The following is a 23,519-nucleotide window of genomic DNA, read 5'->3' on the forward strand; positions in this document are numbered from 1 at the left end:
TTTCCTGCTCTGTCAGGCAGTGTCCCTCAGTGTCCCCAGGGCCCCATGCAGTTGTTTCCCCCATGTAAATATGTTGTGTATTATATTGTGTGTTGTATCTTTAATAAATGTACCATGTGATTGTTACCCAGGAGGTACTAGTGACCAGCTGAAGGTGACCTATGGGCTCCCTGCTAGTCTCCCCCATATAAACTTTGGGTGGAGCTAGCTTCTCTCTCTTGTTCCTGAGGTCCAGTGCAGTCAAGTCGTCTTAATGTGTGTGTCCAGAACATTGGAGGCCTTAAGTCAAGTCCTGCAGCTACAAGTCAAGTCCTGCAGCCTCAAATCGAGTCCTGCAGCCACAAGTCAAGTGCTAAGTAAGCTAAAGTCACAGTCCTGTCAGCCAAGTCAAGTCTCCTGGCTATCCAGCGTGGCCTGCACTAAATTCTCCTGTCTACTACAAGTCCCAGCAAACCTGCGAGGTCTCTGTGTCACTGGTCACCTCCTTGGGCCCTAGCTGTACTGCATAGACTGTAACAACTGTCTACTCTCAGTAAAGCTACCGTTGTCTGTAACTTGGCATCGGTGTCTACATTGCCCCCGTGCCTAGCCCAGGATCCAGTGGTATATTTTCGGGTGGTTAAGGCTAAACCACGCCCTGGCGTTACGAACAGAAGGGGTTAAACAAAAAAAAAATTTGTAGGACAAAATTGGAAAAAACACGCCATTTTGCAAATTTTGGTGGCTTCTGTTTCTATGTAGTGCCCTTTTTGGTAAAAATGACACCTTAGCTTTTTTTCTGTGTACCCAACTTATATAGGTATGATTTTGTTTTACTTCTGTTAAATTTTTTTTACTTTTTACACAAAAATTTATACATTTCAAATTGTCCTCTTGTGATCTGTAGTTTTTATCGGTACCATTTTTTGTTTTGATGGGACTTTTTGATCGCATTTTATACATTTATACATACTGTAAGTGACCAAAATATGCAATTTTGGACTTATACACTACTGACCGTGCGGTTTAATTAACGTTATATTTCTATAGTTCTGACATTTAAGCACATGGCGATTAGAGATGAGCGAAGTTACAGTACTTCTATTTTGCACGAACCTTGTGGCTCGGCAGTTGCTGACTTTAGCCTGCATAAATTAGTTCAAACTCTCTCACATGACTGTATTCACCTTTTCCAGCCCACCGGAGCACCTGAAAGGTGAACTAATTTATGCAGGCTAAAGTCAGCAACCGCCGAGCCATGAGGTTCGAAGTACTGTAACTTCGCTCATCTCTAGTGGCGATACCATATAAGTTTATTTTTGTTTACATATTTATTTATTTTTTAAATGGGAAAAGGGGGTGAGTCAAACTTTTTTTAGGGAAGGGGTTAATTCACATTTATTAGCTTTTTTTTACACTATTTTTTTGTCCCCATACGGGACTATTATGTGTAATCCTTTGATTGCATACACTGTTCAATGCTATGCCATAGCAGAGCATTGATCAGTGTTATCGGTGCTCCATTGCTCCAGCCTGCCATGGTTGGCTGGAGCATCAGATCACTGATCAGACGGCAAGGAGGCAGGTAAGTGCCCTCCCGCTGTCCTTACAGCTGATTGGGTCCTGATCAGCTCCGCTGTTTTTCTTTCATTTTAGACACTGTGATTAACTTTGATCGTGGTGTCTAGGGGGTTAATGCCATGCATCACTGTGATCGGTGATGTCCGGCATTACAGACTGATCCTGGCGGCTGTTACTCGCTGGGACCACCCTGCTATGACACAGGGTCAGCTCCTGAGCACGCATCATAGAAGGGGAGCAGGCGTAGGACACACAGGTATGTCCTGCATCCTTAAGGAGTTAAAGAATTTTAAGCGCTCTGTGTAGCACAAATTATATCTTCATCCAGTCTGTCCCAATAAACCTACATATTTTCTGAAGTGGTGAGTGCCATCTGATGGTTTTTATACATGCCGACAATCATCTATATTTCTGGTACTTGAAAGTTACAGAAACAGCATATTTCTGATACCACGCTTTTTATGCCACTCACATTAAAATCAATATAAATTAGGCTCTGTTAATACTATTGCACAGAATATCCATGAGGGATTCTACCTTGCAGCACACTCTCATTGATGGGCATTCCTTAACTTTCGACAAGGATCTGGATTCCAGTGAAAGATTAACAATGCTCAATATTCTGGCGAAATCCACCAGAGAAGTCCTGTATGTCAATAGAACGAAACTTATGTCCACAACAAATAGCCGCAGACAGAAGCACCGATTCTGGATCATTTTGAATGACCTGGATCCACTGAGGAATTTTCTCAGTCTGAACATACCCTTAAACTAAAACTGGGTTCCCACTATGGAATTTTCTAGTGAAATTCAGCTTGTAAATTACTGTAAAGCTATGTTCAAACAGCAGAATTTCTGTGATTCCACTCATATTCCATTCTGCAAAGCTGGCTGCGGATTTTTTTTCAGTTAATTAACACAATTTATGTGGAATTTCTGTGCGCTCAACACAAAGATTCTGACCGGAGACCCATTTACTTCAATATGGCTCTGTGCAGAATTCTGCAAAAACTATTGACAGGTTTAATGTTTTTGCAGAATCCAGAATTTCCACAGTGGCAATCCACCATGTAAATGAGATGGGGGCATTCTTGTTAAACACAATCTGTAAATCTTGCAGAATTGCCAAGCGGAATCCACACATTCTACCATGTGAACCTAGCCTAAAGCAGATTCCCACTGCTGCCAATGGGATTTCGCTGCACAGTGCACACAACAGCATTTCAGTGGTGGACCAAAAGAATGATTTTACCCAATCTTTTGGCAGAATCTGCACAGAATACATTGCTGTCTATGGAGGTGGCAATGTCCGCATGGTCCTAAAGATGACTAATTCAGTTGGCAGCAGCTGCCACCGGATTGCCTAGTCTGAACATAGCCATACTGCATAAAACAACCTACTTGATAGATTTTAATATCACACATACTGGTTATTGTTAGCGACCAAAAATATCTGTGCCATCAAATGGCATGCATCACACACCCATTTTGGGTCTGACTTTTGTAAAGCTTGTAAAAAACACATGGAGGTAGTTTCAGTATTTACACCAGAAAATTGACATCATAAAAAAATAAAAAAAATAAAAATAAATTTGGTCCAAATCCACAGGGAAAGTAACAAACTACTGACCAAATTGAGGCATTTGCAAAAAATTGGCGGACAGAAAACTGACATGCAAGCCTTGATAAATCCTCCCTATATGTTGTGATTCACATGTTTGTACTGTTTTTTTTTTGCAATCTTTACAACATGGTTTTTAACCCCTTTAGGATGCAGCTCATTTTCACCTTAGGGACGCAGCCCTTTTTTGCAAATCTGACCACTGTCACTTTATCTATTAATAACTCTGGGATGCTTTTACCTTTCCATCTGATTCCGAGAATGTTTTTTCGTGACATATTCTACTGACACCCTAACAAACCCGATCACCCTAATTTCCGGTGATCGACGATATGGGTGCCACCGAAATTCCCACAGGAGTACCTGTACGCCCCAGGTCCTTAACCCCTTAAGGACTCATGACGTACCGGTACGTCATGAGTCCGCTCCCGATCTATAACGAGGGGGCACAGCCTCTAACAACGGCCGGGACCCGTGGCTAATAGCGCGCAGCATTGATCGCGCTGCCGCGCGCTATTAACCCTTTAGACGCGGCGTTCAAAGTTGAACGCTGTGTCTAAAGTGAAAGTATGCCGGTTAGCTCAGGGAGCTGTTCGGGATAGCCACGGCGAAATCGCGGCATCCCGAACAGCTTACAGGACAGCCGGAGGACAGCCGGAGCCTGCCTCCTCGCTGTCCGATCGCCGAATGACTGCTCAGTGCCTGAGATCCAGGCATGAGCAGTCAAGCGGCAGAATCATCGATCACTGGTTTCCTATGAGAAACCACTGATCAATGTAATAGATCAGTGTGTGCAGTGTTATAGCTCCCTATGGGAGCTATAACACTGCAAAAAAAGGAAAAAAAGTGAATAAAGATCATTTAACCCCTTCCTTATTAAAAGTTTGAATCACCCCCCTTTTCCCATAAAAAAAAAAAACAGTGTAAATAAAAATAAAAAAACATATGTGGTATTGCCGCGTGCGGAAATGTCCAAATTATAAAAAATATCTAGTTAATTAAACCGCACGGTCAATGGCGTGCACGCAAAAAAATTCCAAAGTCCAAAATAGTGCAATAAGTCCTATCAATGCAAAAAATGGTAGCGCTAAAAACTTCAGATCACGGCGCAAAAAATTAGCCCTCATACCGCCCCATACGCAGAAAAATAAAAAAGTTATAGGGGTCAGAAGATGACAATTTTAAATGTATACATTTTCCTGCATGTAGTTATGATTTTTTTCAGAAGTACGACAAAATCAAACCTATTTAAGTAGGGTATCATTTTAATCGTATGGACCTACAGAATAAAGATAAGGTGTCATTTTTACCGAAAAATGTACTGCGTAGAAACAGAAGCTCCCAAAAGTTACAAAATGGCATTTTTTTTCAATTTTGTCTCACAATGATTTTTTTTTTCTGTTTCGCCGTAGATTTTTGGGTAAAATGACTGATGTCATTACAAAGTAGAATTGAGAATTGGTGGTACAAACAATAAGCCATCATATGGATTTTTAGGTGCAAAATTGAAAGGGTTATGATTTTTTAAAGGTAAGGAGGAAAAAACGAAAGTGCAAAACCGGAAAAAACCCTGGTCCTTAAAGGGGTACTCTGCCCCTAGACATCTTATCCCCTATCCAAAGGATAGGGGATAAGATGTCAGATCGCCGTGGTGCCGCTGCTGGGGATCCCCGCTGCGGTACTGCGCTATCATTACAGCACAGAGCGAGTTCGCTCTGCACGTAATGACGTGCAATACAGGGGTCGGAGCATCGTTACGTCACGGCTCCGCCCCTCGTGACATCACAGCCCGCCCCTTTCAATACAAGTCTATGGGAGGGGGCGCGACGGTCGTCACGCCCCCTGCCATAGACTTGCATTAAGGGGACGGGCCGTGATGTCATGAGGGGCGGAGCCATGACATCACGCGGCTCCGTCCCCTGTATCGCCCGTCATTACGCACAGAGTGAACTCGCTCTGTGCTGTAATGGTAGCGCAGTGCCGCAGCGGGGATCCCGGGGCTCCCCAGCAGCGGGACCGCGGTGATCTGACATCTTATCCCCTATCCTTTGGATAGGGGATAAGATGTCTAGGAGCGGAATACCCCTTTAAGGGGTTAAACAAAAACCCCGCCCCTGTCAAATGGGGTTGAGTAAGGGTTAAATTACCTATCCTATGTTTGTTGTTGACATATAAGTAACATGTGTGCCAAGTTTAATATTAATATCTTTAGCCGTTTGGACGTGATGCTGGAAAATACACATACACACATACATACATACACACACACACACACACATTGGCCCTCATTTACTATTGCAAACCCGACATGCTTTGTCGGGTTGGGCGCCAGATTCTGTTGCATTGCGCCAAAAATTCTGTCTGTGCCAGAATTTGCGCCAGAATTTAAAAAACCCGACTAACTCCACTTTGCAAAGAAAACCCAAAAAGGGGCGTGGCCGCCGAGGAAAGGGAGCGTGGTCTCCGGAAAGGGTCGTATTCCCGACATTTTCAGAAAAACCCAACATATTTGCTAAGGTTTCCACATAAAATGTGGTGGATTTCAGCTGAGGAAAACCAGACAGATCAGAGCATGTGTAAAAAAAGCAAAGTGTAGGGAAAGTGGAAAATGTAGGGAAACCTTAGTAAATACTGTGGAAAATAAGTTGTAGGGAATTAAAAACCACAAAGAAACCTACACTCCACTCTTAGTAAATGAGGGCCATAGTGATTTTAAATTATATTAGGGTTCATTTATATTTTTTAAAACATGTTTTAAAACATTTTTGCCCCCCCCCCCCCCAGGGGTCTATTATAAGCCATCGGTAGATGGCTTATGTAGATCAATATAATGCTATTGCATTACATTGTTCCATGTAATTGGTACTTGATTGCCTAAGGCAGGCTTCAACAATGGCTGATCCATGGAAGCCCAAGGGACAGGTAAGGCCCTGGGATTCCCCAGCAACTCATTGGCACCCCGTGATTACAGCGCAGGGAAGCCAATGGAACGCCTAGACACCAGGGATGACCAGCATTTAATGTTTAAATGCCGTTATCGCTATTGATCACTGCATTTAACCATTTAACTGATGGCCATCGGAGCGATCTTGAAGTTAATGGGACTCTGTTCCGTCCAGAATCTGTGTGTTGCGCCAAAGAAAGTCAGCATAAATTCAGCACAAATTCCATTTAAAATTCGTGGAATCTGCAAAACTGCAAGAAATCTGCTGCCAGCTTGGCAGAACGGAATCTGAGTGGAAGCACGGGTATGGATGTGAACATGGCCACTGAGGGAATTTTTTTGGAATTCCTCTGTGGATCCGCGATTTTCCAGCTCCAGCAGAAATGATCGGGAATCAGTGCTTACATTCTCGGCAATTTTCCGCAGACCTTATCGCTGTCCGATTAACAAACAGAACATCTCTGGCATATTCCACCGGAAGACTGAAGATGTTCAATTTTCCGACGGAACCCAAATCCTTGTCGGAAATTTTAACGCGTCAACTGATAGCCGCAAAACCCAATGAAATCTATGGGTGCTGCAATGTGCTCATGCAATATTTCTAGTGTGATCATGCCTTAGGGTCTATTCACATGGCGGAATTCCACCTGAAATGAAAGGCCAATACACTTCTATGGGATTCCGCACTCCCGTTGACACTTTGGACCTACCGACTTACAATGGCCCCGACATATGATCATTTCAACATACGATGGCCTCTCAGAGGCCATCGCATGTTGAAGCATAAACGGCTATCCGGCAGCGCAGACTGCCCCGTGTGGTCCACTGACGATCACTTACCTGTCCTTGGGGCTCTGGCGGGTCCTCTTGGGGATCCCTGCATCGTCGACGCTCTCCATCGTCGTCATCACGTCGCTGCGCACGCCGTCCCGTCATCCAATAGGAGCGGCGTGCGTAGCAACGTGATGGCGGCGACAGAGAGCAAGGATGCCGGGGAAGCAGAGGCCTTGCCAGAGCGTCGGGGACACCCCAGGGACGCGGCGACAGCGATGGACGGCGACATCCAGGGCAGCGGTGACGAGCGGTGACGGTCGGGAGCGGCGGGGACACATGAGTATAACCTCCAATACCAGTGGTCTTCAACCTGCGGACCTCCAGATGTTGCAAAACTACAACTCCCAGCATGCCGTTGGCAGTCCGGGCATGCTGGGTGTTGTAGTTTTGCAACATCTGGAGGTCCGCAGGCTGTAGACCACTGTCCTATACTTTACATTGCACGGATCCCTCAACATACGATGGTTTCAACAAACGATGGTCCATTTGGAACGGATTATCATCGTATGTTGAGGGACCACTGTATTGGCCTTTCATTTCAGGCGGAGAATAGACCTGGTAGAAATGTATGTGTTTGTTGCTGTAACAACTAGTGATGAGCGGCATTGCCCATATTCAAATTTGCGATATTTTGCGAATATATAGACGATATATTCGCGATTTTCGCATATGTGAATATTCGCATATTCGAGGAAGAAAACAGTGAGGGGTGGGCAACTTTACTATTGATTGCTAGGGATGTTCTGACAAGTGCATCATTCTAATTGGCCCACAAGTGAAAAGAAGGAAAATGCGAATATTCACATATGCGTATATGCGCATATACAAATATTCACATATGCAGAAAAAAAAGCGAATATTCATAATTTCAAATATATAGCGAATATATTCGCAATAAAAATTCGAAATGTGAATATTCGTGCCCAACACTGACAACCCCACAAAACTGACATTTAGTGACAGAAATGTCTGCGCTACATCTCCTGAGTGTGAACATGCCCTTAGTCACGCTTTTAGTAAGAAAAGCTTAAGGAAGCTGTGGTTTATAGGGAAGCTCATTGTGTATGTTGTGTGGTATACTGGCATGGCGTTAGTTTACGTGTCTCATGGCGCCGTGCCCACGAGCATTCTCCTCACAGAAGCATTCGCAGTGAAGTGACTTGTCCTAGAGAAGCGCTGCTCTGTAGACTCCGAGAGGCGCCATTCCAGTGTGAGCCGCTCCACACCACATGTTCCGCCAGCTTTCCCTCCTCTCCCAGCTGACTAACAGCTCTTGTTTACTGGTTGGATATTGGTTGGAAAGGGGGGGGAGAGACTTTGCAAGAACTAGTAATACATGTCTAGGTTTTGAGACAATTTTCAGGGCTCGGGCGCATTTTTCTCGCTTTTGGCTGATTGTGGGTCGAGGCGCACAGTGTGAACGGCTAGCAGCGGCCGGCTCGTCAGGACCTCGCGGTTTTGTCGCCGTCTCCTCCGGGCTGGAGACATATTAGGTGACCGTGTCTTGGAGGATCATGCACTGGGCCCCAGAGAAGAATTCACACATGCCTCTGGCAGCGCTGCCCCGCATTGTGGCTGTTGTGAGGCTTTCTGCTTAGGAATAAAGAAAAGCTGCATTTACGTTTCCTGCTCCAGGAAGTTCTTTTTTTCCCAGCCATATTCTGGATCTTTTTATGGATTTTTGAAGAAAATTATATTTTCCTGTCTCCTCCGGGAAGGAAATAACAAAAAAGAAATAAACCGTGTGAGAGGAAACGATCGTTTATAAGCGGAGATCTGGAGACGATCTGGGGCTGCACGTAAACATCTGCTCATTCCTGAAGAAGCCTGATCGGGGGAATCTTGGTGGGCACCATCTGCCCTCTGCTAGCTGCTTCTGTCCCCGGCCCATCATGCTGGCACAGTATGTCAGCTGGAAGAACCACATTATAAAATAGGGCAGAGCTGGGAACCATCGAGTCGGGCTGTCTAGTAATTGTCGGGAGACAAGACAGGAGTGTGCTGGGAGCCGCCGGGACGAGGCTTGGCATGGGACAGGATGTGATTGGGGGTGTGGGGCACCCCAATAATAACCCCGTACGTAGACCCAGCTGGTCCGCTCTCCTGGCAGTGCTCACTGTCATTCTCGTTCTGTGCGGTCAAAGCAATGGAAAAAGTGAGTACGATGTGATCTGTCATGTGGCGGTGTGTGTGCTATCTGTGTGATGTAATAAGGATCGCGATTGACAGCAGTGTAAGTGTATGATCAGGACTATATGATGGCGGAGTTTATAGAACGGACGGCGATTGCATAAATCTCCTGCTGTTTACGAAACATGGGCGGATGTGTGTATGCGTGGTGACTAAACCCGGCAACATAACGTACTGGAGCGCCTCTGCTCGGACAGTCCCCGCACATGAGCCGCGGTCTGAGCAGGGGGAAGAAGGCCGTCTCCCCCTGGCGCGGTCAAAATCGAGGCTGCGTGCTTAGCGCCTACTGCTAGGCCGCGGCTGGTTTCGGTCGAGATGGTAAACAGCGGGGGAGGGGCCGGGGCCTTCTGTGGGGACGCCGCCTCTCCAAACCCCGATAGGCGCTGCACATCTCCCATAGGTGCTGCCCTATTCCGCGCTACACATCTCCCATAGGTGCTGCCCTGTTACACGCTGGATATCTCCCATAGGCGCTGCCCTGTTATACGCTATACTTCTCCCATAGGTGCTGCCCTATTCCACGCTACACATCTCCCATAGGTGCTGCCCTGTTATACGCTACACATCTCCCATAGGTGCTGCCCTGTTATACGCTACACATCTCCCATAGGTGCTGCCCTGTTATACGCTATACATCTCCCATAGGTGCTGCCCTGTTCCACGCTATACATCTCCCATAGGCGCTTCCCTGATCCACGCTACACATCTCCCATAGGTGCTGCCCTGTTATACGCTATACTTCTCCCATAGGTGCTGCCCTGTTCCATGCTATACATCTTCCATAGGCGCTGCCCTGTTACACGCTGGATATCTTCCATAGACACTGCCCTGTTACACGCTGGATATCTTCCATAGGCGCTGCCCTGTTACACGCTGGATATCTTCCATAGACACTGCCCTGTTACACGCTGGATATCTTCCATAGACGCTGCACTGTTACACACTGGATATCTTCCATAGGCGCTGCACTGTTACACGCTGGATATCTTCCATAGACACTGCACTGTTACACACTGAATATCTTCCATAGACACTGCACTGTTACACGCTGGATATCTTCCATAGACACTGCACTGTTACACGCTGGATATCTTCCATAGGCACTGCACTGTTACACACTGAATATCTTCCATAGACACTGCACTGTTACACGCTGGATATCTTCCATAGACACTGCACTGTTACACGCTGGATATCTTCCATAGACGCTGCACTGTTACACACTGGATATCTCCCATAGGCGCTGCACTGTTACACACTGGATATCTTCCATAGGCACTGCACTGTTACACGCTGGATATCTTCCATAGGCACTGCACTGTTACACACTGGATATCTTCCATAGACGCCGCACTGTTACACACTGGATATCTCCCATAGGTGCTGCACTGTTAAATGCTGGGTATCTCCTAGAGGTACCTCACTGGCTCATGCTGGATATCTCCCATCCCTGATAGGTGCCGCACTGGCACAGACTATATATCCCCGATAGGTGCCGCACTGGCACAGACTACATATCCCCGATAGGTGCCGCACTGGCACAGACTACATGTCCCCGATAGGTTCCCTACTGGCACAGACTACATGTCCCCGATAGGTTCCCTACTGGCACAGACTACATGTCCCCGATAGGTTCCCTACTGGCACAGACTACATGTCCCCGATAGGTTCCCTACTGGCACAGACTACATGTCCCCGATTGGTTCCCTACTGGCACAGACTACATGTCCCCGACAGTAACCCTACTGGCACAACTACATGTCCCCGACAGTAACCCTACTGGCACAACTACATGTCCCCGACAGTAACCCTACTGGCACAGACTACATGTCCCCGACAGTAACCCTACTGGCGCAGACTACATGTCCCCGACAGTAACCCTACTGGCACAACTACATGTCCCCGACAGTAACCCTACTGGCACAACTACATGTCCCCGACAGTAACCCTACTGGCACAACTACATGTCCCCGACAGTAACCCTACTGGCACAACTACATGTCCCCGACAGTAACCCTACTGGCACAGACTACATGTCCCCGACAGTAACCCTACTGGCACAACTACATGTCCCCGACAGTAACCCTACTGGCACAACTACATGTCCCCGACAGTAACCCTACTGGCACAACTACATGTCCCCAGCTGGCTGTTTCTTTAACTATTATGCTGGGATATGACTGATGGGCATAAATAATAATGGCTTCACCTCAGGAATAAGCTGCTGTCACTCATACATCATCTGTGGAGTGGTTAGGTTAGATAATTTCCAGAAATTTTAAAGCCATGGAGAAAAAAAAAAAACTATGGAAATTTGTTGGGGAAAAAAAAAAAATGAATAGCTTACAAACTAAAAATCATTTCAATGCTGGATATTTTTACTGAGAGAAGAAGATAAAACCCAAACCATTCACTAGGCAGCCAGATTCAGAAAATAGTTGAACATTATCTGTGCTGAGGATAACAACCAATCGGATTGCTTGTAGCTGTCTTTCATGAAGGTTTAAATGTTATGTGGTTTGAATACCAAGGTACAGGCAGATTATTATAAATGAACAATTTTCATACTCGGTAATTTTTTTATTTTTTTTTTTGGGGGGGGGGGGGGGAACAACAAAAAAAATGGCTTTGGGGAAAAAAAAACATTTATCACTATTGGCTGGTTTCCCATTGACATCAATGGAACACTTTATAACAAAATCTGCCATTTTTACTAATAAAACCTAATTTCACAGGCGTTTTACAGCTACAAAACTGTCCAATATTACTGTGTGCGAACATGGTCGTATGTTATAGTTCTACTTTCTGCCAGCAGGTATGGAGATACTGTTTAAGCATAGACAATCTGTCGGGTTCTGCTATGAGCAGACACACAGGGCCACCCGGCGCACATTCTGCCAGTGCCCGTTATTTGCAGAATGTCTGCTTGTGTTTTCCGGGCGGACTTCCAGCTAAAAAACAAAACATTTTATTTATGAACGGTTTGTAACATCTAGTTCTGATCTTGTCAACAGAAATAAGGAAGACAGTACAGGACCATATAGAGCAGTGTTCTCCAACCTGCGGACCCCCAGATGTGGCAAAACTACAACTCCCAGCATGCCCGGACAGCCGTTGGCTGTCCGGGCATGCTGGGAGTTGTAGTTTTGCAACATCTGGAGGTCCGCAGGTTGGAGAACACTGATATAGAGAAAAGAAAAAGCTGACTTCTCATTTGGTCATCTGTGCACATATATTATGGCAGATCCGTGACATACAGTAATACATGGATGCAGTTTAATGTGTTTTTGTTTTTCTATATATTTGGGGTTTAGCCCACACTGGCTCTTGTATGGATCAGATCATGAGCTGGAAATTGCCAAAGGTTTGTTTTGGGAAAGTTGTGGGTGCTTTATCCAAATGGAATTGAGACCCCAGCTAGTTATAAGTAAGGGGCTGCCCCTTTTGGCTTCTGTTACCTATTGTAAGCTTCAAGTCAATCTCAGTGTAGAGTTGTATGATTCCTCCAATGACTTTTACAGCTGCAAACATGACACATTATTTTATTTGTACTCCAGTTATTGCAATGTGTTAAATACAGAGACCGACAAAGTATTGAAAGCTTTCAGATCCAGATGAAACTATGCCAAAGCTTTTTAGGCTTTTTTGTGCCAGCAGTTAAAGGGCTAGTCCAGTGGTGAAAATCGTTTCCCCTATCCTAAGGATAGGGGATAAGTTTGAGATCACGGGGGGTCTGACCGCTGGGGCCCCCTGCGATCTCTCTGTACGGGGGCCAGGCTCTCCGGCCAGATAGCGGGAGTCGACCTCCACACGAAGCGGCGGCTGACACGCCCCCTCAATACATCTCTATGGCAGAGCCAGAGATTGCCGAAGGCAGCGCTTCGGCTCTGCCATAGTTGTATTGAGGGGGCGTGTCGGCCGCCGCTTCGTGCGGAGGTCGACACGCCCCCTTCCCGCGGGCTGTCGGGGCTTCGTACAGGAGATCGCAGGGGGCCCCAGCGGTCGGACCCCCGCGATCTCAAACTTACCCCCTATCCTTAGGATAGGGGATAAGTTGTTCACCACTGGGTTCACCACTGGACTACTCCTTTTTAGGCTTTCAGAGCCACCAGAATAAAACATTTGAAAAAAAAGGCCCTAGCAGCAACTTTTTTGATATTTTTAATCAACTGGTGCCAGAAAGTTAAACAGATTTGTAAATTACTTCTATTAAAAAAAATCTTAATCCTTCCAGTACTTATTAGCTGCTGAATACAACAGAGGAAATTCTTTTCTTTTTGGAACACAGAGCTGTCTGCTGACATCATGACCACAGTGCTCTCTGCTGACACCTCTGTCCATTTTAAGAACTGTCCAGAGTAGGAGAAAATCCCCATAGAAAACATATGCTGCTCTGGACAGTTCCTAAAATGGACAGCGATGTCAGCAGAGAGCACTGTGCTTGTGATGTCAGCAGAGAGCTCTGTGTTCCAAAAAGAAAATAATTTTGTCTGTAGTATTCAGCAGCTAATAAGTACCTGAAGGATAAAAAATTTTTTAATATAAGTAATTTACAAGTCTGTTTAACTTTCTGGCACCAGTTGATAAAAAAAAAGTTTTCCACCGGAGTACCCCTTTAACAACTGTGACTGGTCTGAAGCTTTGTGTATGGCCTGTATAAGGGTATATACACATGGGCAAAAACCTGGCCCGTGTGCTCTGTCTTTCTCCCAGAGCCTCTATAGGGCAGCAGGGTTCTGTCATGAAGCTTCCACTCATTTTAATGGGGGGCTTCAAACAGAGACCACACAGGAAAAAGTGTACAGCACGGTTATTGTATTGGAAATTGGCTTGGTTTCTGTGTTTAAAAACCACTCTTTTTTGTCTGTGTGAACACAGGCTAATAAAGTACATGGGCATTAAAGTCGCACAAGAAAACAGTGCCAACAGCCGTGTACAAACAACGAAAATAGCAGATAGAGATGATTTCCCAACATGTTGATAAATGATTTCAACACGGTGTCATATGAGCCCAATGTTGTTGTGGCAATCACTTCTTCACTGCCTTAAACTGTAATGTAGCTTGCGTAAGTCTGCACTGTAGAGTCTGTTAGTAAAAGCAGAAACTTAAAGGGGAACTCTGGTGGAAACAAGTAGAAAACAAATGTGTGCAAATCAACTAATGCCTGAAAGTTAAACGGATTTGTAAATTAATTCTATTAACATTTTTTTGCTCCTTCCGGTACTTATTAGCTGCTGTATAAAACAGAGAATTTTGTGAATTTCTTTTGTCTGACCACAGTGCTCTCTGCTAACTCCTCTGTCCGTGTCAGGAACTGTCCAGATTAGAATCCTATGCCCATAGAAAACCTCTCCTGCTCTGGACAGTCCCTGACACGGACAGAGGTGTCAGTAGAGAGCACTGTTGTAAGGCTGGAAAGAACTTCACACATTTCTCTGTAGTTGTATCTGCAGCTGATAAGTACCAGAAGGGTTAAGATTTTTTAAATAGAAGTGATTTACAAATCTGTTTAACTTTCTTGCACCAGTTGATTTTAAGACATTTTTTTTTTCCCACCGGAGTTCCCCTTTAAAGGGGTTGGCTGCTTTGTGTCTAACCTATACAAGTGTGCAGGTGGAGGATTGTGAGCAGTGTCTAGTGAGGTGGAACCCAGTGGTTGAACCTTCCACCTGATGATTTTTTTTTTTTTGTGATCAGGTGCAAAAAGCAATGGCCCTCATTTACTAAGAGTGTTGTGTAGGTTTCTTTGTGGATTTTAATTCCCTACAATTAATTTTCCACGGTATTTACTAAGGTTTCCCTACAGTTTCCACTTTCCCTACACTTTGCTTTTTTTAAACCTGCTCTGATCTATAGGGTTTTCCTCAGCTCAAATCCACCACATTTTATGTGGAAACCTTAGTAAATATGTTGGGTTTTTGTCAGGGAACACGCCCCTTTTCGGAGACCACGCCCCCTTTTCCCGGCGGCCACGCCTCTTCGGGTTTTCTTAGCAAAATGGAGAGTTAGTTGTTTTTTTTTTTTTTTTTTCCAATTCTGGTGCAAAACCTGTCGCAGACAGAATTTCTGGCGCAATGCGACAGAGTCTGGCGCACAAGCCGACAAAACATGCCGGGTTTGCAATAGTAAATGAGAGCCAATGTGTTCTTATATTCAGTACTGCAGCAGAAAATCTACAGAAAGGCTAAGTGATTGCTTGTTTCATGTGCTTTAAATGATTTTGTAGATCAATTCCATTGAAAGATACAGAGAACATTTTCTGTCTTTTTGCCAGTGTTGTTATTGAGAACAGTTTTATGTTTTGTATTGGCATATGCTTTATTAATCTTAAGTATGTATTCTAATACTTCTTACCCCGCACCTTTATATTCATATTTATTTTGGTCCGCTTTACCGCTAGATCCGGCTAAATACCTTGATGTTTTCAGTTGCAGACAGCGCTGTTGGTATTTACCTGGCGCTGCCTAGCAACGAGCGAGTCGCTGAGATATGCGTCACCGGAGGTGAGACGTCACCACCGGAAGTGACGCACGGCGGCCTGTGATGCGTGCGCGGCTTCCTTTCAGACACTCATAAGTATAGCGTGGGTGTCCGCGGCAAGTTAGCCAGGACACCGATCGGCTGAGTGCGCTGCCCACCATTGTTGGAGTGCACCTGGGGATAACGCCACTGCGGCAACCCGTGGTAACCGTGAGTAGCCATCTGCTGGCATTTTCTGCCAGTAGACTACCAATACTATTAGCACCAGTATTGCCTGAACTGGATAGGTGCTTACTTGTAGGTACACTCATGGTATTGCTTAAACTGTAAATACTTTTGTAATTTCTATTTGGTGATAGCCCTTACTTTGATAATTTTTGATATTATTGTAACTGTATATTGGGAATATTGATTCTATGTAAGTTGCCTGGTTAACCCCTGAGGAACCCACCGATGTGGTAGAAACACGTCGGATATACCAGAGCAAGGGCATGTATTATATTGCCAGGGATTTATAGGGCGCAGTCCAAGGGATATATCGGGGCAGGGGTCGCTCTTTTTAGGGCGAGTGCCCCGACAGTCCCTGTGGGAGCAGGGGTAGTCTACACTACATCTCCCCGATAGGGTGTTTAAGGGTGATATATGCACTATGTGCACCACTGCTCTCCTCACTATCCCCCATATAGACACACCTCCATCTAGTGTGGTCTATACATTTTAGATCTGATGTCAACCCAAACTACTGGCTTTTGTTGTGGGGCCTGTGCTAATGATTGGTTTTAGACGCGTCTGATTAAAAGTTACATTTTAAAGTGTGTACCCCTCTGTGAATTAGTGTACTTTCTGGTACTTTTGGTATTCCTCTAAGTGGATTTAACTGTAAATTACTTAAGTATGTATGCGGCCAAAATGTTTTTGAGGGTGATGACCTGAGAAATGTTATAAGGACTGATCAATCTTTCATACTTAAAGGAGTACTCCGGCGCGCACTTTTTTCCTTTTATCCCGTCCGGGCTGCAAAATAAAAGAAAACATACTTTCTCTTACCTGCCAACGAGCCCCCGGAGCTTCGGTACACTCCGGTACAGGTGTTTGGTCCCCGGGCTGTATTCTTCTTACTTCCTGTTAGCCCGGCACGTCACACGGAGCTTCAGTCTATCACCAGCCGAGGCGGGACATCGCTGCGGCCGGTGATAGCCCGGCTCGTCACACGGAGCTTCAGCCTATCACCGGCTGCAGCGATGTCCCGCCTCGGCTGGTGATAGGCTGAAGCTCCGTGTGACGTGCCGGGCTAACAGGAAGTAAGAAGAATACAGCCCGGGGACCGAACACCTGTACCGGAGTGTACCGGAGCTCCGGGGGCTCGTTGGCAGGTAAGAGAAAGTGTGTTTTCTTTTATTTGGAGCCCGAACGGGATAAAAGGAAAAAAGTGCGCGCCGGACTACTCCTTTAAGCTATTTTCACACTACGGAATGTCCGCACAGAAAATTTCTGTGCAGACCATTCCGCAAACTGGCTGCCAGCATAAATATGCTGGCATTAGAACCACACAGGAATGCACCCTTTCATAGACTGTTATGCATTCTGTGCGGAGTCCGCAGAAAGAATGAGTGTTCATTCTTTCCACGGACCCGGAAAAAAGCAGCGTTTCTGTGCCGGAACATCTGGCACGGAAATTCCACCATGTATATAACGTGTCAGAATCCAGTAGAATTCAATAGAACTCTGCGGCAGCGGAATCTCTGTGCCGAATTCAGTCTTAGAAATTCGGACATATTCACACGATGAGAAATGTGCGAAATGTCTGCCTGTGATCTTTTTTATGTTCCAACGGGCACGAAGACTGTTCGGAAATGAGACGTCTGATTGACGGCAGTGCATTTCCGAGCGGAATCTGCAGAAAGAATAGACGTGTGTTCTTTTTGCGGATGCCAGAATTGGGGTTTCTGACATGGAAATTCCACCACCTGCACAGTGCAGCAGAATTCTATTAAAATCAATGGGACTCTGAGTGGAATATTCCACTTGTAAATTCTACAGTGTGGACATGGCCTTACAATGGATATAGTCCCTGCTTCTATTTAGAGTTTTTTGTTTTTTTTGTTTCATTTTACTTTTCCAGGATGGAAAATTTGTCCTCCATACTGCTGGCAGTAAAAAAAAAAAATGAGGTACATACCTTCCTTCGCTCCCCGGGGCCTCCGGTAACCCACTCCGGTCTCCGCCACAATCCTCTTCCTGGTTGCCGGTGCTCGGCGAGTCATACTGCACACAGCCAATCACCGGTCGCATCATCAAACATATCAAACATCAAAAACATATTACAGTTAAAAAGGAAATGCATAAACACTATGGCCCAGATTTATCCAACTGTGTGAGAGAAAAAAATGGAACGATTTTTCCTCAGCGACCAATCACAGCTCAACTTTCACTTTACCACAGCTTGTTAGCTGAGCTGTGATTGGTTGCTGTGGGAAAATAACTCCATTTTTTTCTCTAGCACAGTTTGATAAATCTGGGCCAATGTGAACTGAGCCAAGCAAATAATATAGCTATATCAGGTCAAATGGGTTTAAAGAAAACCCTTTAAACTGGTACAAAACTTTTTTTATTGTACATATATATTAATTTAAGCATCCATAATATTTCTCCTGGACACGCATACCAGGAGCACATTCAGTTGCTAGTAGCTCAGTTCCTAATATAAGGGTAGGGCTGCTACATGTGACATTTGAAGCATCACTGTCACCTGACTGTTGCTGTCATCTACTCTGGTAACCTATGGCTGGGCTATATGTTGGCTTTTGGTACAATCCTAGACAGTCTTTTGACTAGGAATACAGTTTATTATGAGCACATAGAGAAACTCTTAAAGGGGTACTCCAGTGGAATTTTTTTCTTAAATCAACTGGTGTCAGAAAGTTAAACAGATTTGTAAATTACTTCTATTTAAAAATCTTAACCCTTCCAGTACTTAGCTGCTGGATGCTCCAGAGGAAGTTCTTTTCTTTTTGAATTTCCTTTCTGTCTGACCACAGTGCTCTCTGCTGACACCTCTGTCCATTTTATGAAGTGTCTAGAGTAGGAGCAAATCCCCATAGTAAACCTCTCCTCCGGACAGTTCCTGACAGGGACAGAGGTGTCAGCAGAGAGCACTGTGGTCAGACAGAAAAGAACTGCACAACTTCCTCTGTAGTATTCAGCAGCTGGTAAGTACTGGAAGGATTAAGATTTTTTAATAGAAATAATTTACAAATCTATTTAAAGGGTAGCTCCCACCATCCTATTTTTTTTTTCTGTCCCTGCCTATTGCCAATCTATCCCTAACCCCCTCCCTGCTTTTAATTTTAATTTTTACTATATTAAAAATAACTTTTTCTGCCTGGTAGTGTGCTCACTACCAGGCAGACTTCCCCAGCAGGCACCACGTCACTGATGCCTGCTGGGGGGGGGGACTTCCGCCCTTAGTTTATGTACACAGGGTGCCTCCAGCTGTTTCACCACCACAACTCCCAGCTTGCCCTTACATCTATTGGCTGTCAGGGCATGCTGGGAGTTGTAGTAGTGAAACAGCTGGAGGCACCTCTAGCCTGTTCCCTCCGTCAAACCCCCGCCCTGCCATACCCCGTTCCCTCCATCACAAACCCTGTTCCCTCCGTTATACTTACCGGCAGCGGGCGTGCAGGGACAGCAGCGGCGGCGATGTGCGGGAGGAGTGGCCTCACAGCCAGTGGCCGGGGAGCCAATGCGCTCGCTCCCGCCTGTCTGATTGACAGGCAGGGAGCGAGAGCAGCCTAAATGATAAAGGACTGATTGCCAGGCCAAAATCAGTCCTTTTTCAGGCGTGACGTCACGCCAGGCTGCAGCCGGCCACTAGGAGGGTGACCCCTAATGGCCGGTTTTCAAATGTAAATTACACCCTTATAATAAAAAAAAAAAAAATAATGAAACTATATTAGAAATATGTTGTGGTACATATGTACTACAACATATCAAAAAAAAAAAAAAGTTGGTGACAGTGCCCATTTAACTTTCTGGGGCCAATTGATATGATTCCTTGTGACCCCGATCACTAGTAGGGTTAAGTTCACTTCTCAGAACAATTGTGCCCTGCTTATTTATATGTGCTGAGTGGAGTGGCCCATTTCATATTAACCACATAGATGGGATACATAAAACAAAAGAAACTGATGTAACTGCATTGAATGTGGGCATATACCACTATAAGCATATGTGCCTTTCTCTATAATGGAAACAAATGTTTATATTGTCTGTCGATTCAAGCAATGAATTTTAAATGTTACACAACCTATAACCAATTTTATTAGTGACAAAATGAATTCAGTTAGATTATGTAAGGGAAAAAAAGCTCTGGAACTAATGTATTTTTCCTGTTTAAACTATTAGGGTTAATGTGTTTAACTGGTTAACGACCAAGGACATGTATACATGTCCTAGTGCCGTTAACTGGGTATGGTGCGGGCTCCCGACATGAGCCTGCGCCATACCGGCTGGCCCTCCGGCTGATTCCTGTAGCTGAGGGTCGGCGTCAATAGCCAGTATGCGGCGATCACTGCGGGCGACTCGCCGCTGTCAAAGCTGACAGCGGCATCTAAAGGAACCTGTAAACACTCCCTGGTGGTCTAGTGGGGTGGATGGCCACCCCCTGCAGTGATCCACTGCTGAGGTAGCCGGAGGTTATACCTCTGTTCCTATCCTTGTCCCGGTTCTCGCATTGATAAAGCCTTTATCAATAAAGTGCAGAGCACATAGATCAATGTGGTTCTATGGAACCATATTGATATGTGTGAGGAATCTAATGATTCTTCCTAAAAGTCCCCTAAGGGGACTAATAAAGTGTTAAAAATAAATAAATAAAATAAAATAAAAATACACAATAACCCTTCCTTATTAAAAGTTTAAAAAAAACTTTTCCCACATTCCATATAAAAACATAATAAAAATGAACATATGTGGTATTGCCGCATGCATAAATGTCTGAACTATAAAAATATAATGTTAATTAAACTGCACGGTCAATGGCGTATATGTAAAAAAATACCAAAGTCAAAAATTGCATATTTTTGGTAACTTTGTGTACTCTAAAAACCAATCAAAAAGTCCCATCAAAACAAAAATGGTACCGATAGGGGTCAGAAGATGATATTTTTAACCTACAAATTTTCGTGCATAAAGTTATAATTTTTTACAGAAGTAAAACAAAATCAAACCTATATAAGTAGGGTATCATTTTAATCGTATGGACCTACAGAATAAAGATAAGGTGTAATTTTTACAAAAAAGTGCACTGCGTAGAAAAAAGAACCCCAAAAAGTAACAAAATGCGTTTTTTTTTTTTTTTTTTCCAATTTAGCCCCACAAATATTTTTTTTTTCTTGTTGATGTCATTACAAAGTAAAATTTGGTGGCACAAAAACAAACCATATGAGTTTGTAGATGGAAAATTGAAAGTTGAAATTAAGAAGGTGAGGAGGAAAAAATGTAAAGTGCAGAAATGAAAAAAACCTATGGTCCTTAACCCCTTAACGACCAAGGACGTAAATGTCCTGTACATGATCCCATGCTTCGGAGCAATGCTCGGGTCATGCACGGTAGGTCCCGGCTGCGGATAGTAGCCAGGGACCTGCCGGTAATGGCAGACATCCGTAATCGCGGATCAATTCGGATCACGGCATTTGCGGCAGTGGGGCTATATTTTATGCCGATCTGATCGCCCACGGCACGGCTGTGGGCATCAAACCAGCTAACATGGCGGATGGAGGACCCCTCACCTTCCTCCGCCGCCTTCCCTCCTTCTTATGCTCTGATCTGCCTTTTGGCAGATATGCATAGCCCTAGCACTGAACAGTATTGGCAATCAAGTAATTGCTATAAATAGTCCCCTATGGGGACATAAAAAGTGTAAAAAAATAAATAAAATAAATAAATAAACAAAAAATTAATACATTTTATAAACATATTTGGTTTCGCTGCGTGCGTAAATTTCAGAACTATTAAAATATAATGTTAATGATTCCGCACGGTGAATGTAAAAAAAAATAAAAAGAAATAAAAAAGTACACAAATGTGGTATCAATAAAAATTACAGATCACGGTGTCAAAAATGAGCCCCCATACCACCACTTATACGGAAAAATGAAAATGTTATAGGTTGTCAAAATAGAGTGGTTTTTAACGCACTAATTTGGTTAAAAAGTTTGTGATTTTTTTTTTTTTTTTTTAGCGCAATAGTAATAGAAAAGTATGTAATCATGGGTATAATTTTAATGGTATTGACCTACAGAATAAAGAAAACACGTCATTTTTACCGTAAATTGTACGGCATGAAAACGAAACCTTCCAAAATCTGCAAAATTGTGGTTTTCTTTTTAATTTCCCCACACAAATAGTATTTTTTTGGGTTGCGCCATACATTTTATGAGTGATGGCATTATGCAGCACAACTGGTTGCACAAAACAAGCCCTCATACTAGTCTGTGGATGAAAATATAAAAGAACTACGATTTTTTTTAGAAGGCGAGGAGGAAAAAACTAAAATGCAAAAATAAAATTGGCCTGGTCCTTAAGGGGTTAAAAACACAGAAAAACCATAACAATACTGCAGACTAGAGTCACTGCTGAGCATACACCGTTCAGTGTTTCCAGCACGTAGGAGATAGCTAGAGAATACATAATATGGACTGGGAATGTCATTCAAGCCTGGAGGTAGGCAGAATGCCTGACCATACAATGCCCACATTACTCCTCATAATGTGCTCACACCATTTTAAAAGTGATTTTTCAGATTTTGCTGCAAGTCATGTATTGCCAAATGGTGCTTGTTTAGGGGGCTGGAAAAAAACCCGGAGTTGTTCCCTTTAAAGAGCCTGTATAGTACAGATCTGCGCTGAAAGTTCTGCTGGGCGCTATGTTGACTTCACCAGTGGTCAGAAGCTAATCATTTAGCAACATACACATAACCATAATGGTTAAAGATTGCTTTCTGGACATACAGATTCATGTATGTGTGGGGGTTTGTGCTTTACCAATTCCGGATTCCATTAGAGAAAAGCAGGAAACCTTTCCGTTTGGGCAGCTTGGCACTGAATAACTTCGATATAGTTGAAATGATAGTACCATAGAATTAATGGAGCTGTACAGAAGACAATCTATTCCTGTTATGTTGTTGTTAAAGATACTTTATAACCATAGCAAGCTGTAATTTCTATAACAGTACACTATAGTCACTTGTTTTATGTTTGCTGAGTCACCATTGCCTCTATTTACTCCAATGTGGCACATCCTGCAGCCAATCTTCGGCCTAGGTGGCCTTGTGCCAACTATCACTGAGTAACCAGTGGTTGGATGCAGGAGGCCCCGGGGACATTATCACAAGGGGTGAATTGAGACAGGAGGGACTATCGGAGCATTGATAATGGCCTCTGCAAGCAGAAGATTGGTGAATATAGCGTATTTTGTTGTTTTATAACTAAAGCAGGTTGTCAAATATATAAAAAAAAAAACATCTCAGATGACCCCTTTTGTCTTGTTAGTTGTAAGGTGGAGTCTCTATACAGTAGACGGTTTTTTTTTTTTTAAGCTCAACCCACAGGTGCTCAATTGAAGTGCTTCTGGGGAATTTGGTGGCCAAGTTAACCTTGAACTCAGTCATGTTATCCAAACTATTCCTGAACAAATTCTGGCAGGGTCCATTATCCTGCTGAAAAAGGCCACTGCCATTACTACATCCTAGTGTCATTTATATCCCCGGAAAGCAACACTTAAACACCAGGCCACAGCATATTTAAAAGAAAATGTCATTCATAAGACCAGGCCACCTATTTCCATTGCTTAGACTTGCCTTTGACACTTCAACTTTAAAGGACAAC

General features: G+C 44.1%; 1 protein-coding gene across 1 annotated transcript in view; it reads left to right on the forward strand.

The window, feature by feature from the left end:
* Positions 1-7,788: 7,788 nt before the first annotated feature.
* The window catches only part of INSR (insulin receptor), a 140,904-nt gene continuing 125,173 nt past the window's right edge, over positions 7,789-23,519 (forward strand). Inside the window, exon 1 of the mRNA XM_056518098.1 lies at positions 7,789-9,114. Within this exon, the coding sequence (XP_056374073.1) occupies positions 8,988-9,114 (127 nt within the window). The 5' untranslated portion in view covers positions 7,789-8,987. The remainder of the gene's footprint in view (positions 9,115-23,519) is intronic.

The sequence above is a fragment of the Hyla sarda genome, chromosome 1 (assembly GCF_029499605.1).
Source record: "Hyla sarda isolate aHylSar1 chromosome 1, aHylSar1.hap1, whole genome shotgun sequence".
NCBI classification, from domain to species: Eukaryota; Metazoa; Chordata; class Amphibia; order Anura; family Hylidae; genus Hyla; species Hyla sarda.